Source organism: Scyliorhinus torazame, chromosome 6 (genome assembly GCF_047496885.1).
Source record: "Scyliorhinus torazame isolate Kashiwa2021f chromosome 6, sScyTor2.1, whole genome shotgun sequence".
Classification (NCBI taxonomy): domain Eukaryota; kingdom Metazoa; phylum Chordata; class Chondrichthyes; order Carcharhiniformes; family Scyliorhinidae; genus Scyliorhinus; species Scyliorhinus torazame.
The window spans coordinates 310,575,329-310,592,882 of NC_092712.1; the positions used below are offsets into that span (position 1 = coordinate 310,575,329).

Consider the following 17,554-nt stretch of genomic DNA (forward strand, 5'->3'; position numbering starts at 1 on the left):
TGCATGGATTTTATAGATTGGAAATCTGGTCAACGTTTTGGTAGAATTCCTCTTTAACAGAATGGAACGAGACAGAAAAGAGTGACACTCCGGATGGTGCACGGTAGCACAGTGGTTAGCACTGCTGCTTCACAGCATCAGGGATCCGGGTTCGATTCCCAGCTTGGGTCACTGCCTGTGCGGAGTCTGCACATTCTCCCCGTGTCTGCGTGGGTTTCCTCCGGGTGCTCCTGTTTCCTCCCACAAGTCCCGAAAGACGTGCTTGTTAGGTGAATTGGACATTCTGAATTCTCCCTCTGTGTTCCTGAACAAGTGCCGGAGTGTGGCGATTAGGGGATTTTCACGGTAACTTCATTACAGTGTTAATCTAAGCCTATCTGTGACAATAATAAAGATTAACTGCTGAAATAAATCTATCTCAACAATCGTAACAATGTACGACCCAAGAGGCTTTCCTCATTTTTACACTTTTTTTCTCTCAACCGGTGTCAAGAACAAATTCAAGAAGGTATAAGAATTACACATGTTACGTTCTCCTAATGCCCCAGCAAACCTGCTGAGAGATTAGTGAAGCAGCACACACTACAGGAATACCCCAGAGTGGTACACCTGTGCTTATCCTTACCTGCCAGAACAGGTTGTGCTTGTGTCACCTTCCGGGACAAACGTTCAGCTGCTTTCCCTTCCTTTGCTGACGACCTTATTTCAGATTTTTACTGCACATGTGTGTTTCCAGCAACGGACCATCATTAACAAAGCATTTCACGGAACACTCCCACTAGATTTGGTATTGCAGGGTTTGGGACTTGTAGGTACACACAGTCATTCGCATTTTGCTATTACGGTTTTCCTCTGTTCAAATGATTAACTCCCTGCCGAGTTACAGTATATTTGGTCACATTCTTGTACTTTGCTCAGATAACGTTTGTGTCAGAGCGGAGCTCAACCTGACCTTGTCTATGCACACTCTCTCTATCAAAGTGGTGATTGCTAGGTAACGGGGAGGATTGGGAAACATGGCAGATTTTTCCCTTTTCTACATCGGGGAAAGTGAGTAATTGCTCGAGCGCCTTTACTGCTACTGCTAACCTAATTCAGCGACAAGCTGGGATCCAATCAGCAACCTTCCCGCTGCGCACGGCTCAACGGGGAGGTCCTGTGGACCGATCCGCAACATCCTTGCCTCTGAACCACAATCTGAGAGTTCAAGTCCCACTCCACGATCTGTTGACCATGGAAGGAGTTTTCATTGCGTGGCCAAACGGGTTGATAATCTTACTGGCTCACTGGCTAAATTATTTGAAGCGGTTAGCAAGTGCTGTGCTGTCTTTACAAACTGTTCCTTCAAGTCAGGAATGCACTGCTCGAGGAGGTGATGGAAGCGGATTTAACAGTAATATTCAAAAGGGCACTGATGAAATACTTGAAGGCGGATCACCTACAGGACTCTGGGGCCATATGCAATATAAATCGTTGCTCCCTTTGAAATTTGGCATTCTTGTCCTGATGAGTGCATGACAAAAAGCTTCAACGGTATGTCTTTTTTCTCAGCAATACATGTGACTTGGATCTTTTAGCTGTCCCTGTTTATCGCGCTTATAAAAACTGGCACAGGATAAAGATTTTATGGTAATTAATTTAAAGGTGCATATACAATGTTGGTAAACAAATAATAAGAGAAAAGAGTTGTAACAATATGGGGTGGCTCGGTGGCACATTGGTTAGCACTGTTACCACATCCACAGTACTCTATGTATAACATAGAACATAGACATACAATGCAGAAGGAGGCCATTCGGCCCATCGAGTCCGCACCGACCCACTTAAGCCCTCACTTCCACCCTATCCCCGTAACTCAATAACCCCTCCTAACCATTTTGGTCACGAAGGGAAATTTATCATGGCCAATCCACCTAACGTGCACGTCTTTGGGCTGTGGGAGGAAACCGGAGCACCCGGAGGAAACCCACGCAGACATGGGGAAAACGTGCAGACTCCACACAGACAGTGACCCAGCGGGGAATCGAACCTGGGACGTTGGCGCTGTGAAGCCACAGTGCTGTCCACTTGTGCTACCGTGTTGCCTCGCAGGGAAACCTAAGGACCCAGGTTCATTTTCCCGCCTTCATTACTGTCTATGTGGAGTTTACACGTTCTCCCAGTATCTGCATTGTTTCCTGCAGGTGCTCCCGTTTCTTCCCAAAGTCCAAAGATGTGTAGGTTAAGTGGATTGGCCACGCTAAATTGCCCCTTAGTGTCCAGGAACGTGCAGGTTAGGTTATGGCATTACGGTGTGCTCATTTGAAGGGCCGGTGCAGACTCAATGGCCGAATGGATTCTAAGCTATCTTGTCGCAAATGACATGCAGAAGTGTTACTGCTACTGGGGGGTGGGGCTTCAGCACAATTGTCGGAGGTTATCAAGTCCATTTCGAACGGGAATGCTACACTGGAATTTCACGGAACATACGCTCCATTAATTGGCTCAGATGGAGCTCAGCTAATCGAATATTTCGAAACAACACAAGCAAAGCAAGATAAATCAGTTGGAAACATTTTGAATAAGTATTGACAATGTTTTTCAGAAAAATTAATATTTAAAGATTCCCCCCCCTCCCCCCACACACTGCAACACCCGCAGCTGGAGTGTAGCACAGACGAGCAAAAACTTATTCAAAGTGTGATGATGACAAATTTCACAGTCTCCACTAACTTCAGAGTCAAATTAAAATGACCTTCAAGCGCCCACTCAACATTTCCACCCACACGGTTTGGGCTCTTCAGCTCCCAAACATACACTGCAGTGCACCTGGCCACCACACTGCAGTGCACCTGGCCACCACACTGCAGTGCACCTGGCCACCACACTGCAGTGCACCGGGCCACCACACTGCAGTGCACCTGGCCACCACACTGCAGTGCACCTGGCCACCACACTGCAGTGCACCTGGCCACCACACTGCAGTGCACCTGGCCACCACACTGCAGTGCACCTGGCCACCACACTGCAGTGCACCTGGCCACCACACTGCAGTGCACCTGGCCACCACACTGCAGTGCACCTGGCCACCTTATTCAAACTGGCTCCCACACCCTTGGCTACAGTCAGCCATTCCAGGCAGGAAGTCAACATAATCCCGTTGATATTAATACTTACTCATATATTTGAATGTCTCTTCTATTTGTTCATTGGTGAGATCGATGTTAACATCTGGAGAAATAAGAGGGGTGTGAAGCCAGTCGTCGTGGTCATAACCATAAATTGTATCGGCTCTCAGCTTGTAATGGGGCAGTTGCTCTTCCAGTAGGCTAATGATTTCAACTTCTGGAAGGTCAGTACTGTTGCACACATCTGGTGGGAGGGGAGAAATCAAAGCAAAAGTATCAGAACTGCAGATTAATTATTCGCTGCATCATTCGAAAAGATATATACTTACATTTTTACGCATATTTTTTTTTTTAAACAAACAATTTTAATGACGTATTTTTTGGCATTACAAGCAACAACAGCATAAAAACAGTGTACAAAGAACAATAAACATAGTGCAAACACCAACACACATCCCTCCAAGACCCACCTATTTAACCCCCTATTCTACGCTACCCTAGCCCCCTCCGCCTGCTGTCGATTAATTCTCCGCAAAGAAGTCGATGAATGGTTGCCACCTCCGATAGAACCGCACCACTGACCCACTCAAGGCAAACTTAATCTTCTCCAGGCCGAGAAAGCTTGCATCATAGAATCATAGAATGTTGGTTAACCAGGCCTCCGACTTCGGGGGCTTTGAGTCCCTCCAAGCTAATAATATCTGTCCCAGGCTACCAGGGAGGCAAAGGCCAGAACGTCTGCCTCTTTCTCCTCCTGGACTCCCGGATCTTCCGACACCCCGACAATCGCCACCTCTGGACTCATTGCCACCCTTGTTTTCAACACTCTGGACATGACGTCCGCAAACCCCCGCCAATATCCCCGAAGTTTTGGACACGTCCAGAACATGTGGACATGGTTCGCTGGTCCACCCTCACATTTTACACACCTGTCTTACACCGCAAAGAATTTTTACGAATATTTTTAGAGGTAGATTGATTCCTTTGCCTAGCAAGGATTTATGGTTGTCACGAGTAGATGGAGCATGTGAAACTCGAAACACAAACAGATCAGTTATGATCTTATTGAATGGCGGAGTAGGCTCGAGGGGCCGAATGGCCTACTTCTGCTCCTATTTTGTATGTTACACAGCATCATAACCGCAGTAAATGGTTCTAAAGCACTTCAGATGGAGTGTTACCAACACACAAGGGGTAAGAGAGCAAGACTGGCTTAGGATAGGGATTCCAGTGCTTAGGGCCCATGCAGCTTAAGGTACGGCCATCATTGGTGGAGTAATTCAAAATCGGGGATACGCAAGGAGCCAGAATCGGAGGAGGACGGAGATGAGGGGTTGTGGAATGGAGGAGGCTATGGAAATAGCAATGATTGACATTTGCTACCATCCTTCTGTTAGTAACACCAGGAGCTAAATAGGTCAGCCAATTCCTCACAAGTCAAACTTGGAGCAGATCACCTAGATGGTCGGAACGGTGGACCTGAAACAAAATTGTCCAACTATAATCCAAACACCAGAACACTCAAGCCAGATCCTTTTTCTTTAAAACTGGACAACCTGAAACCCTTTTAAAACAGAACATTGAAGATCAAAAGATCCCACGGATAATATTTTTTATTCCCAATGAAGGGGCAATTTATCGTGGCCAATCCACCTAACCTGCACATCTTTGGGTTGTGGGGGTGAAACCCACGCAGACATGGAGAGAATGTGCAAACTCCACACAGTAACCCAGGGCCACCATTCGAACCCGGGTCCTCAGCACCGTAGGCTGCAGTGCTAACCACTACGTCACAGGCCACACATGGACAATGCTTTTGACTCAAACCCGAAGGGACTTTTTTTTCCAGGACGGAATTCAGTCAGATCAGGTGGGCCATTACCACATGGGCTGCAGCGGCTCAAGATGACAATTCACCTTCACCTTCTCAAGGGCAATTCGATATGGGAAATAAATCCTGGCCTAGCCAGCAACGCCCACATCCCATGAACACATTTTTCAAAAAGCAGAGAACGGTGGTCAAAAACATCTACTGAAGCGGCGAACACATTTTAATCTGCTCAAATGTCATTATGCCAAAGCTCAATATGTCAGCCAGCAGCTGCTTTGGTTTGGAAACACAAGAATAGAAAGAGCCCATTTAGCCTCTCGAGTCAGGCCTGTCATTTATCGTCTGATCTATGGCCAGACTCCACAGACCTGGTTTGGCCCAAAGTTCCTTATAACCTTTAGAAACATAGAACATACAGTGCAGAAGGAGGCCATTTGGCCCATCGAGTCTGCAGCGTCCCACTTAAGCCCTCACTTCCACCCTATCCCCGTAACCCAATAACCCCTTTGGTTAATGAACATCTACCAATCTCGGATTTAAAATCGCTAACCGATCTAGCATCAATTGACATTCTTCACAAGAGCGTTCCACATTAGTGCCAACCTGCGTCTCACAAAAGTGTCTCCCCATTTCATTCTGAAAATTTCTGGCTCCAATTTGAAGGCTACTTCCCCTCGTCCTCGATTCCCTAAGCAGCAGAACTAGTTTCTCTCCAGCTACCTTGCAATCTCCTTAACATCTTTAAAACCTTTGATCAAGTCAGCCTTTAGCCTTCCAAATCCCTCCTGGTAATTTAACCCAGGTACGGACATGGATGGGTAAATTAACCCACAGAGCTAGTTGGTCACCTGTGAGAAATTCAGCGTGTTGTTGCAAAGTTGAGTTGCTGCCCGTCATTTGGAAAACTTTCCGGAGACTGGCTTATGGTGGATTTGCTCAATTGAAACCAGCACTAAAAAAACGTTGCACAATTCTTATTTGTTCGTTTAGAAACCTTGGGCGCAAGTTATACTTAAAGCTGTACAACAAAACAATATTTATTTTGCTTTTAATTTTACTGAGTGTGGCTCAGTTGTAACTTTGCCAGTCATATCAGCGTCGAGACAATCCTACCTTGTGACAAGACATAAAACCGCAGAACTGACCACCACATTGCTGTTGGGAGTTATCATGTCACTGATGTGTGTAACTGGTGGTTTGCTATTGCCTTCCACACTCGGGGGCGGAGCAAGGAATCAGATCTGCCTCAGCCGGCCTGGGGACCAAACCTGTGATTTTGGCGTTAATCTGAACCGTACGCCAACCTGACCAATTGAGCTAGCCAGTCCCCTCACCACATGCCCCCGCCATTGACAGTCGCACCGTGAAAGTAGACTAAATAAGTTCTAAAGCTCCCTCACCATCACCATTCTCTCACTGAAGGCTGCAAGCATCTGTTTGCAAGAACGCCAATTCTGCTTTTTAGCTGACCACCGCAATAGGGCTGAAAGGGGTGCCAGATAACGGTGCGTTTTAAGTTTTCATTGCTCTCAGTCTCCATCCTGACCCAATAGCTCAGGGTCATACATTCTTGGCAGGAATTGGCCGCCATTGGTATTTAGGGGTTAAAGAAATTCCTGACATTACAACGCCGGCAGAAAGTTCAGCGCAACAATCGGAGCAACAAGCGAGCAATAAAACATCTTGCACTGATTTTAAATCCACTCAAATCGCCAGCTGTCCTTCGATTCAAGGATGGCGTCTGCTCAATCATGTGTTTCTGCCATGTGTCTTGTGACTATACCATCTGATTGGTGATCTACCAATCATTGGGCTCATGGGCGAGATGCCCCACGATGAAGTGGGATCCAGATGGTTTTCTTAATTCATTCATGGGATGTGGGCATCGCTGGCTGGGCCCGCATTTATTACCCATCCCCAAGGGCATTTAAGAGTCAACCACATTGTTGCGAACCACATTGCTGTGGATCTGGAGTCACATGTCGGCCAGACCAGGTAAGGGTGGCAGATTTCCTTCCCTAAAGGACATTAGTGAACCGGATGGGTTTTTAAATGACAAAGGTTTCACGGTTCATCGTTAGACTTTTAATTCCGGGTTTTCATTGTGTTTGTATTTCACCATCTGCCATGGCGGGGTTCGAACCCGGGTCCCAAGCGCATTACCCAAGGCCCCAGGATGACGTGTCCGGTGACAATACCACTACACCACTCCATCCCCGTTTGCTTCCATTTCAATCCTTCTCTGCTGCCGCACTGCCAAATCATTACGATTTGTGTCCCAAAGCATGATGGGCAAGTTGTCGCCATTCTGAATGATTGGCGGCAAGCTCCTCCCAGTCATTATGTGATGAATGTAGGAATTTCAGATATATTGTATTTGGTGCAGTTGTGTGACTGCTGCAATCACGTTTTAAAATAAATCTGAGTTTGAAAGGCAAATATGTTTCGGGAGTCAGGGGTGCAATTAAACCTTCGTAAGAGGCTTGGGCTAATGCAGCTTTGTTTGCATTAAGAGGATTCCCTGTGGAGTTAATTAGATTTCAGCAAGATGACGTTGATGCCGAGTGGAGCTAAGGCTTCAGGCATTTTGCAGAAGGCAGTTCAGTTGTGAGTTGAATGAAACGGTGACCACAAGTCAAGCAGTGTTGCTCTCACTGCAGTTCAGTTAAGAGAGATTAACAGCCTTTACAGCAGTGCAGACCTGTCTGAGAACAAGGGGGAGCTGAAACAAGCTGAGAAGCAGCTTCTGAAGGCTTACAGCCAGAGTTTCTGCATGGGTCTGACAGGAGTCAGATCTTGTCTTTAAAGCAGTGACAAAAGATCTTTCTTTCTCAAAGAGCATCTCTGTAAAGCAAGTATCCCTGTGTGCCAGTGGTCTAATAGTGGATTGGAAGCTGAGTTGGGTTCTTTTCTTGTTCTTTGAATGGGAATAAAGATAGTTAAAGGTATTGTATTCACTGTATTTAGTATTGTTTAGGGGGAAATTTCAAGTTATTTTCTAATGCAATGTTAAAGATATTTTATTACTTAGTAATAAAGTTTGATTTAATCTGCCATATTTCTATTTCTTTGTGCAATCACTCCTGAAGCGAGGTATCTTTTCCTCAGTCTGACAAATTGAATATACAATATTGAGGTTTCTGGCCAGTATCCTGGTAACTATTGGGATGTGGTGTGTGAGCACCGTAGCACTGTGGCTTCACAGCGCCAGGGTCTCCGGTTCGATTCCCGCTGGGCCACTGTCTGTGCGGAGTGTGCACATTCTCCCCGTGTCTGCGTGGGTTTACTCCAGGTGCTCCGGTTTCCTCCCACAGTCCAAAGAAGTGCAAGTTAGGTGGATTGGTCATGATAAATTGCCCTTAGGGTCCAAAAAAAGGGTAGGAGGGGTTATTGGGGTTACGGGGATAGGGTGGAAGTGAGGCCTTAAGTGGGTCGGTGCAGACTCGATGGGCTGAATGGCCTCCTTCTGCACTGTATGTTCTATGCAATTAAATACATCAACATTGCTTTACTTCAAGGAGAGCATTGGAGTGTCATTGAAGCATTTTCTTTGCCCTCCCCTGAAATGTTGGCCATTTGAGAGTTAAGAAAACAGGTAGTGGAGATGTTTTCAGCCAGGCGGACAGAGTGTCCAGTCCACTCAAACAAACATCAATTAGACAGATGCCCAATTGTTCTCCGCATGTCCGAGAGGTCGCACGCAGGTCTGCCCTAATGCCCCCTCAAGTGGCAAGTCTGGAATCTTGGCCAGAGTGTGAGAGCCACGATAAAGGAAGAATAATTTCCGAGGAAGATCATCTCCAGAGCTTCTCTTGTGCGCAAACCAACAACTGGCCACACAGCAACACTGGCAGAAACCCAGGAACGTCCTGGAGCAGGAGGAGAAGGAAAATCAAAAAGAAACCGGAGAATTTACTTTTAGTAGCGTGAAACTTTTTTTTTTTTTATAAAAGGTGCGCGCGCTTCAACGGCTTCCCGCAACGACAAACCAGACAGCATAAGCTAAGACTGGTCAACGCAGCTCTCGGACATTTTACTGAATCGAATGGAGGGAGAGAGAAAACTGGGCCGAGAGCATGGAACTAAATCGTTCCCCTCTGGTGCCAAATATGCTCCAGAGCGGAGTTTCCACCAGAGTTAATCAAGTTCAAGACCTCTGTTGCTAAGGAGACAGATATAAATGTGAACAAACACCAGCATCAAGCTATAACTAACAAAAGTCTCGGCTAGTAAAAACAGGAGCCCTTCTAGCAGCCGGTACTGTAGCAAAAAAAAGGTTACTCACGCATCATTCTTCTATTTTTGTTCGCATTACTAAGAATTACATTTTAAAAGAGAGGTCGCTTCGAAGTGCCTTGGGGGGAGGGGGGGGGGGGGGGGGGTGGGGTGGGGAGAGACACGAGGACGGTAGAGAAGCGCAGAGCATGTAACAGACTCCCAACTAGTGTCTGGGATGGCAGAGGTGATCACATGGGTTATTAATTCCCTGACTAAGCATGGATTAAATAACGACAATGACCAGCAAATCTGCTGTGCTGTCTTTCTTTCTCCCCTCCACCCCTTTACAACTTTAACCTTAATCTGCGACTCCTTCAGACAAATGAGTTGTAACGGTTAGCGAAAGGCTGTGCAGGAAAGTGGCCCACTCAACTGATGAACAACGGTAGGCTGTTCCTATTGATTACCTCGCCACTTCTCATACAGCGCACGCACGCACGCGCCTGTCAAATTGTTGGGGTTGCGGGCAGCACGGTGGCGCAGTGGTTAGCATTGCTGCCTCATGGCGCCGAGGTCCCAGGTTCGATCCCAGCTCTGGGTCACTGTCCGTGTGGAGTTTGCACATTCTCCCCGTGTTTGCGTGGGTTTCGCTCCCACAACCCAAAGATGTGCAGGGTAGGTGGATTGGCCACGCTAAATTGCCCCTTAATTGAAAAAAATAAATTGGGTACTCTAAATTTATATTTTAAAAAATTAAAAAATTGTTGGGGTTGCTTCATGAGCAACAAATCTCCTCCCAATTAAATAACAGGAAAATCAAAGCTATTGGATGGGAAGTTGAGCTCCGTGGCAATAGGGTGTTTGGCACAATGGGTCCCATTCGGCACCCAATACTGCTGCCATATTGTATGTACACAAGGTTGGTGTGGGACTCACTGGGCATTAAGAGACGTCCTTCACCCAGGTCAACAGCAGGCGTTAGACAATTAACAGAAGCAGATTAGAGACACGACTCTTGCTTTTACTTCCTCGTCGGATTGTGCCCGAGGCAGCCAATAACACAGACTGCCTCCAGGAAACCAAACACGAAGCATCGTGGAATGGGGGGAATAAAAGGTCAGTGCTGATCTCAAATCATCGCCAATCCCCATCCCAAGATCACAGATTTCAGTCCAGACTCTGACCTCAAGGCCCTCCTTGATCTCCATTCACCGCAGCCACACACGACCCCCCACCACCCATCCCCACAACATTCTTAACTGAGTTCCCACTGCCTCCTCCGTGAAGAGGTTTGGCTATTCTTCCTCCAGATCCCCGCAATCCTATCAAATCACTTACTTCAACGATAGCACAAAAGCTTGCGCAAGGCTGCCAACATTGTTGCTTCGAGGTCAAAGGAATCCGGTCAGATTGTGCCACTGCGGTCAACCTTGGTTTTACACTTGACCCCGAATTGAACTTCTGGCCACATTGCCACACCATCGCCAAGACCACCTAGTTCCAACTAGGTAACATCACCCCGCTTTGCACATCCCAGCTCATCGGCAACTGGAATTCTCCGTTATCTCGATGCTCAACTATTCCAGCGCACTCTTGGCCCGTCTCCCGGCATTCTGCGCTCCGCAAACTCGAGGTCATCAAAACCTCTGCTGCTCCTGTCCCAATCTGCACAAAATCCTATTCACTGCCCAACATCGGCTCCCAGAGGAAACACCTCGAATTTTAAATTCTCACCCTGGCTTTCAAATCCCTTCATAGTCTTGCCTTGCAAATTCCCCCAACCCCGCAACCCTCCGCCATCTCTACGCTCCTCTAATCCTGGCCTCTCGTGGGCGGCACGGGAGCACAGTGGTTAGCACTGTTGCTTCACAGCGCCAGGGTCCCAGGTTCGATTCCCAGCTTGGGTCACTGCCTGTGCGGAGTCTGCACGTTCTCCCCGTGTCTGCGTGGGTTTCCTCCGGGTGCTCCGGTTTCCTCCCACAAGTCCCGAAAGACGTGCTTTGTTAGGTGGACTGGACATTCTGAATTCTCCCTCCCTGTACCCGAACAGGCGCCGGAGTGTGGCGACTAGGGTCTCACTCTCTCTCTCTCTCAAGATACTTCTTAAACCCTACCGCTTTGACCAAGCGTTTGGTCAGTTGGCCCAATATCTCTTCGTATGGCTCATATTAAATTTTGCTTCATGATATTTCTTTCAAATGTCTTGTGTGAAATTCTATTACTTTAAAGCTACTTTGGAGCTATAAATGGTTGTTGATGATGGTGCACCCCCACATGCACGCTCCCCCAAAATTGTCATTAAATCTTGTTGGGGCCGGCATGGATAATGTTACAGCGTGGCTATAAGAGAAATGATCATTTTGTGCCATCAAGTGAGCATCATTGAGAAAGAATCATCCACTTTCAGGAGTGGCAAATGTAGGTTTAGTACAAGAACAATGCCTCCATACTGAGGCCAATTTTAACCCTGCCGGCCTGACAGAGGCCTAGAAGATGGGCCGTTAAAATGGATCAGGAACCTGCCCCCTGCAATCCCACTGCCCTCCTGCGGGCTGCATTATTAACTTTATTTTATTTTTTATTTTTTTTAAAGTTTAGAGTGTCCAATTCATTTTTCCAATTAAGGGGCAATTTAGCGTGGCCAATCCACCTACCCTGTTGTGGGGGCGAAACCCACGCAAACACGGGGAGAATGTGCAAACTCCACACGGACAGTGACCCAGAGCCGGGATCGAACCTGGGACCTCGGCGCCGTGAAACTTTATTTTTAACGATGGGGAATACCCAAGAAACCTGAAGCAACGGTAGCACATCTCACATCGCAAGTGGCAACTGCAAATCAAGTTGTGCCAAATTTCAACATGAACCTGAAATATCCTGTTTAACCAGTGAAAACTCAAAAGCAACCAAATAAAAAACAATAAGCAGCCATGGTTTGAACTCAATTCACCTCCAATGAGTCATGAGGGAAAGGACAAAGTGAATAGCAGGGGGAAGACAAATCAAACTCAGCCCACAATGATCCAGCAATCAGTTGGATTCGCATTCATGTCAAGAGGGCTAGAATACAAGAGCAGGGATGTACTGCTGAGGCTGTAGAAGGCTCTGGTCAGACCCCATTTGGAGTATTGTGAGCAGTTTTGGGCCCCGTATCTAAGGAAGGATGTGCTGGCCTTGGAAAGAGTCCAGAGGAGGTTCAGAAGAACGATCCCAGGAATGAAGGGCTTGTCGTATGAGGAGTGGTTGAGGACTCTGGGTCTGTACTCGATAGACTTTAGAAGGATGGGGTGGGGGGTGGGGGGAGTCATTGAAACTTACAGAATATTGCGAGGCCTGGATAGAGTGAATGTGGAGAAGATGTTTCCACTAGAAGGGGATACTAAAAGCAGAGGACACCATCTCAGACTAAAGGGACGATCCTTTAAAACAGAGACGAGGAGGAATTTCTTCAGCCAGAGGGTGGTGAATCTGTGGAACTGATTGCCTCAGAAGGCTGTGGAGGCCAAATCAATGAGTGTCTTTAAGACAGAGACATAGGTGGCACTATGGCGCAGTAGTTAGCACTGCTGCCTCATGGCGCCGAGGACCCAGGTTCGATCCCGGCCTCTGGTCACTGCCCGTGTGGAGTTTGCACATTCACCGCGTGTGCGTGGGTTTTGCCCCCACAACCCAAAAATGTGCAGGATAGGTGGATTGGCCACACTAAATTGGGGGGGGGGGGGGGGGGGGGAATTGGGTAATTTACTTTTGTAAAAAAAAAAAAGAGATAGATAAATTCTTGATTAATAAGGGGATCAGGGGTTATGGGGAGAAGGCAGGAGAATGGGGCTGATAAACATGTCAGCCATGATCGAATGGCGGAGCAGACTCGATGGGCCGAGTGGCCTAATTCTGCTCCTATGTCTTATGGTCTAATCAGCTGACCATAAATGGTCTAATCAGCTGACAGTGTACAACCACACAAAGGGTCACTGAGCTAAGATACGGAACATAATCCACGACCCACATTACAGCACATTCATCAATGTAAGGAGGGCAGCACAGTGGCACAGTGGGTAGCACTACTGCCTCACGGCGCCGAGGTCCCAGGTTCGATCCCAGCTCTGGGTCACTGTCTGTGTGGAGTTTGCACATTCTCCCCGTGTTTGCGTGGGTTTCGCCCCCGCAACCCAAAGATGTGCAGGGTGGGTGGATTGGCCACGCTAAATTGCCTCTTAATTGGAAAAAATGAATTGGGTACTCCAAATTTATATTAATTTTTTTAAAAAATCATTGCAAGGCGTAGTTCTTATGAGGAAAGATGGGCTGAATTTTATGAGGGCGTCAACAGGCTGACTTTTTAAAAAGCAGCTTTCCCAATGTGGAGAGTGGGACATGCACCACACCATGGACTGAAGTTTCCCCCTTAAGAGCTACCAGCCAATCTGACCGGCTGACCGCTCTTGCAGTCCCAGCAATGCCAGAACTCACTGTTGGGTGCGACTGGGTCTGCAAGCAGGCCCATGATGAGGAGTACGAATGATTACCGAGACAGATAAGTCGAGCCTTAATGGTCAGGGAGGGTTCAGGCACCCGGCCGAGGGAGGGGGTTGCCGAGGAGGGTTTTCGAGGTCAAGCACGGAGGCACAAAATGGGAGAGTACCCCCCAATATAAATGGGATATCCCCAAAAAGGTTGAATTCCCTACAGCCTCCTTCTCATCCTTTCCTGAACTTGGGTGAAAAAATGGCGTCTGCCTGTATCCACCCAACAGTGGAGGTGGATTGACGCTAAACAGTTGCTAATTGGCCCCTTTAAGGCCTCAAAAGAGCTGAGGGCAGGTGAACCAATCAGACAATGGCTGTTGCCTATTTTGTTTCGTTGAAAGAGGTGCAACGTGTGTACACGTCCCTTCTGTCTGCAGTGAACGCAGCCTGGGTATTAACACAAGCAGCTTCCAGCTTGCGTAAAGGGCACCACACTGCGCACCAACTGATAATCTTAAATCAGTTTTTCAGTATAATTCTTCACGCACTCCGGATTGTTCAGTAAGTGTTGTCCAAACGCAGAATCGCATCCAATGTTGGGCACTGCCTTTTCAATTTTTCAAGCACAGGCTGGTTGGATATCTTGCCTGTTGCAAACAGCCAAAAGGAACATACTGTTTGATATGATTTGCCAGTCTTTGCGACACTTGACCTGCACACTTAGCATCACACTGGCACGGAAATTCATATCCCACTCATTGGTGTAGCAGGCTGAACATCATTTTAGCTTGACGGCAGAATCCTGTTAGCGGCAAATACCACTCGTGTCGTGAAGCGGTTAGCTCCAAACTAACTGCCCCTTGGGAGGAGGGGCACAGCGAAGAGGGACGGGTGGAGAGATTCCGATAAGGTTCGTTTAAGGAGACGGGAGGGTTCGCAAATGACTGATATGCAATCAAAACCACTGAAAAATATTTAAATCCTGAGCTATTTCCACGTGTGTTAGACCAAATTAAATTGCAATGGCACGTTTCAAAGAAAACTTACAGAAGCCAGTAAAACAATTGAACTTTGCAAATTCAACACGCAGGGGCAAAATTGATCACCTGTCTTCTCAAAAAAGAGCAACAGTCCACAGGTTTGAAGATTAGTCAACATCCATGCCATTAAAAGGTTAAAGGTAATACCTGATTGCACACAAGGGTTGATTGACATAAGTGCACGGAAGGCAGCAAATAAGAGTCTTGATGAAATGAACTCGAGTGAACAATGAGAAGGACCCGACTGCCTCTCGTTAACTCCACGGCTGTGATCGGCCACATTCAAACGGACATTTTCCAACTCCCTCTCTGCACGTGCAGCATTGTTGCTTAATTTTATTAACAAGAATGCCTAACTAGCCTGACATGCTGCTCAGCAACAGTCACAAGGCTGAACTGGACAACCTTTGCGGTTTTTTTAATACACAACAATGACCCTTGAGCGTTTTTATAAATATTTCACACTTCCACCAAGTTGGATAAATCATTTGAACAGCGTTCATTTCCAATTGCGTATTTGCACGAGTGGGATGGGGGCGGGGGAGAACACTGAACAAAGGTCAGTGACACCAGTGAGACCACACTGGTTCACCATCCTGCCAATTGGCCAATTGGCAGAGAGCATGGAGTGCGACTCCAGGCGGTCAAAGCGATTTCCCCATTCATAAACGTCGACCTAAATTGCTCACCTTGCGAGCATTATATTTCTTTGCCGACTGCAATACAGTTTTTGTCAACGTTACCAAGTATTAGTGACAGATTTCTAGCTTTTGCTCAGCTATACTTACAGATGTCTGGTGTTAATCCGTCTGAGACAGATATGTTCAGTTTTTTATAAACATTATCTCATGGGCTGTGAACATCGCTGGCAAAGCCAACATTCATCGTCCAACCCCAATTGCCCTTGGGCGGAGTGGTTTGCTGGGCTATTTAACAATAATAATAATAATAATAATAATAATAATAATAATAATAATAGCTTATTGCCACAAGTAGGCTTCAATGAAGTTACTGTGAAAAGCCCCTAGTCGCCACATTCCGGCGTCTGTTCGGGGAGGCTGGTACGGGAATTGAACCCGCGCTGCTGGTCTTGTTCTGCTTTACAAGCCAGCTGTTTAGCCCACTGTGCTAAACCAGCCCCTGAAAACCCTAAAAGCAGTTTCACTGACTGTCAGGGGGAGGCGGTGGCATAATGGTGTTGTCACTGGGATGGTAATCCAGAAACCCAGAGTAATGCTCAGAGGACAATGCAATGTTTAACATGCAACAAGAGATACATGTCGATGTATTTTTGTGATTATGTTTTGAGTGTCGTTCAAACAAGTGTGGTATATATACATAATCTGAGTTAATTGAGAGCAGCATGGTAGCACAGTGGTTAGCACTGTTGCTTCACAGCGCCCGGGTCCCGGGTTCGATTCCCGGCTTGGGTCTGTTTGTGCGGAGTCTGCACGTTCTCCCCGTGTCTGAGTGGGTTTCCTCCGGGTGCTTCGGTTTCCTCCCACTAGTCCCGAAAGACGTGCTTGTTAGGTGAATTGGACATTCAGTGTACCCGAACAGGCACACTAGGCGATTTTCACACTAATCTCATTGCAGTGTTAATGTAAGCCTACTTGTGACACTAATAAAGATTCTTATTAATTAAACAGGGGGAAGGTCACTACAGACAGGTTGTCTGTGATGTCTAAGAGATGAAAGGTTAATGGTGTTATGTACCTGCATTTGTAATTAGAGGTTATGGTGGGTTTGTGTTACAAGTAAATGGCTTCAATCTGAAATTTGTATTGTGAGATAAGCGGGGAAATAGTTTTTTCAGTGCCGGAATTTCAAAAGGAAGTTCAGGGTTGAAAACAAACATTTGCATCTTACTTGGGATTTCGTACGGAAACCGGGAAAGATGCATTAAATTTTATTGATCCGAAAACAGAGACGAAATAGAAAACATGAAAGATTTTCATATTTGGAGAAGTTGAGTTCAAAGAGGTGTTTAAGGAGAATGAAATCCGAGATGAAAGGGGAAAACGGAAAGGGGTGTAAAACTAAGTTGAGTTTATTTGGGGGAAAGTCCTCAAGTCCAACTATAAAAGTTTTTAATTGGAAGCAGCCACCCAATGTTAAGCCAGGAGTGTCTTTGTTTTAGGAAACATTAAAATTTCACACCAGAGTGGATGTTTTTGAGGTGTTGTGAGATCTACCTTTATTAAAGTGACAATAATTCGGTGACTTTGGTAATATTTACCGGTCTTTTATGGTTAAAATCTACAGTGAGTTGTTGCCAAAGGGGTAGTTTAATTGTGTAGTTTTAACTCAGCATGTTTCTTTTGGAGTTGTTCTGGAAGAAGTTTTAACTGTGTAACTTTCAACTTTGCTTTTCCTTTTAATAAAGCTTTAAATTAAAATTTTAATTGTGCTACTGGAGTTGTAGGTTTTTGGGGTCAATAGATTCCCACAGGGATCAATGTTAAAGCCAGAGTTTGGCTCCTTCGGACACACCTCTTGCCAGGAAAAATAGAACAATGTACAAGTTGAAATATCGTACCAACCGTGGGCAGCACTGTGCGTTCCTAGCTGAAGTAACTTGCAAAATGAAATATATCACGAAATACGCTGGCACTGCGGTTAGCAGGGCTGCCTTACAGCTCCAGGGACCCGGGATCGATTCCAACCTCAGGTGGCTGCCTGTGTGGAGTTTGCACTTTCTCCCAGTGTCTGCGTGCGTTTCTTCCTGGTGCTCCGGTTTCCTCCCACAGTCCAAAGATGCGCAGGTTAAGTGGATTGGCTATGCTGAATGGGTTAGGGGGATAGTGTAGGGTTTGGGACAAGGTAGCGTGCTCTTTCAGAAGGCTGGTGTAGACTCGACGGGCCGAATGGCCTCCTTCTGCACTGTCGGGT

The 17,554-nt window shown here is 46.6% G+C and overlaps 1 protein-coding gene across 4 annotated transcripts in view; it reads right to left on the reverse strand.

Moving 5' to 3' along the window:
• Positions 1-17,554, reverse strand: part of trak1a (trafficking protein, kinesin binding 1a) — a 266,087-nt gene that overhangs the window by 136,770 nt on the left and 111,763 nt on the right. For all 4 annotated transcript variants that reach the window (XM_072510051.1, XM_072510052.1, XM_072510054.1 and 1 more), the window contains one exon: positions 3,157-3,351. In XM_072510051.1, coding sequence (XP_072366152.1) covers positions 3,157-3,351 — 195 coding nt within the window. The remainder of the gene's footprint in view (positions 1-3,156; positions 3,352-17,554) is intronic.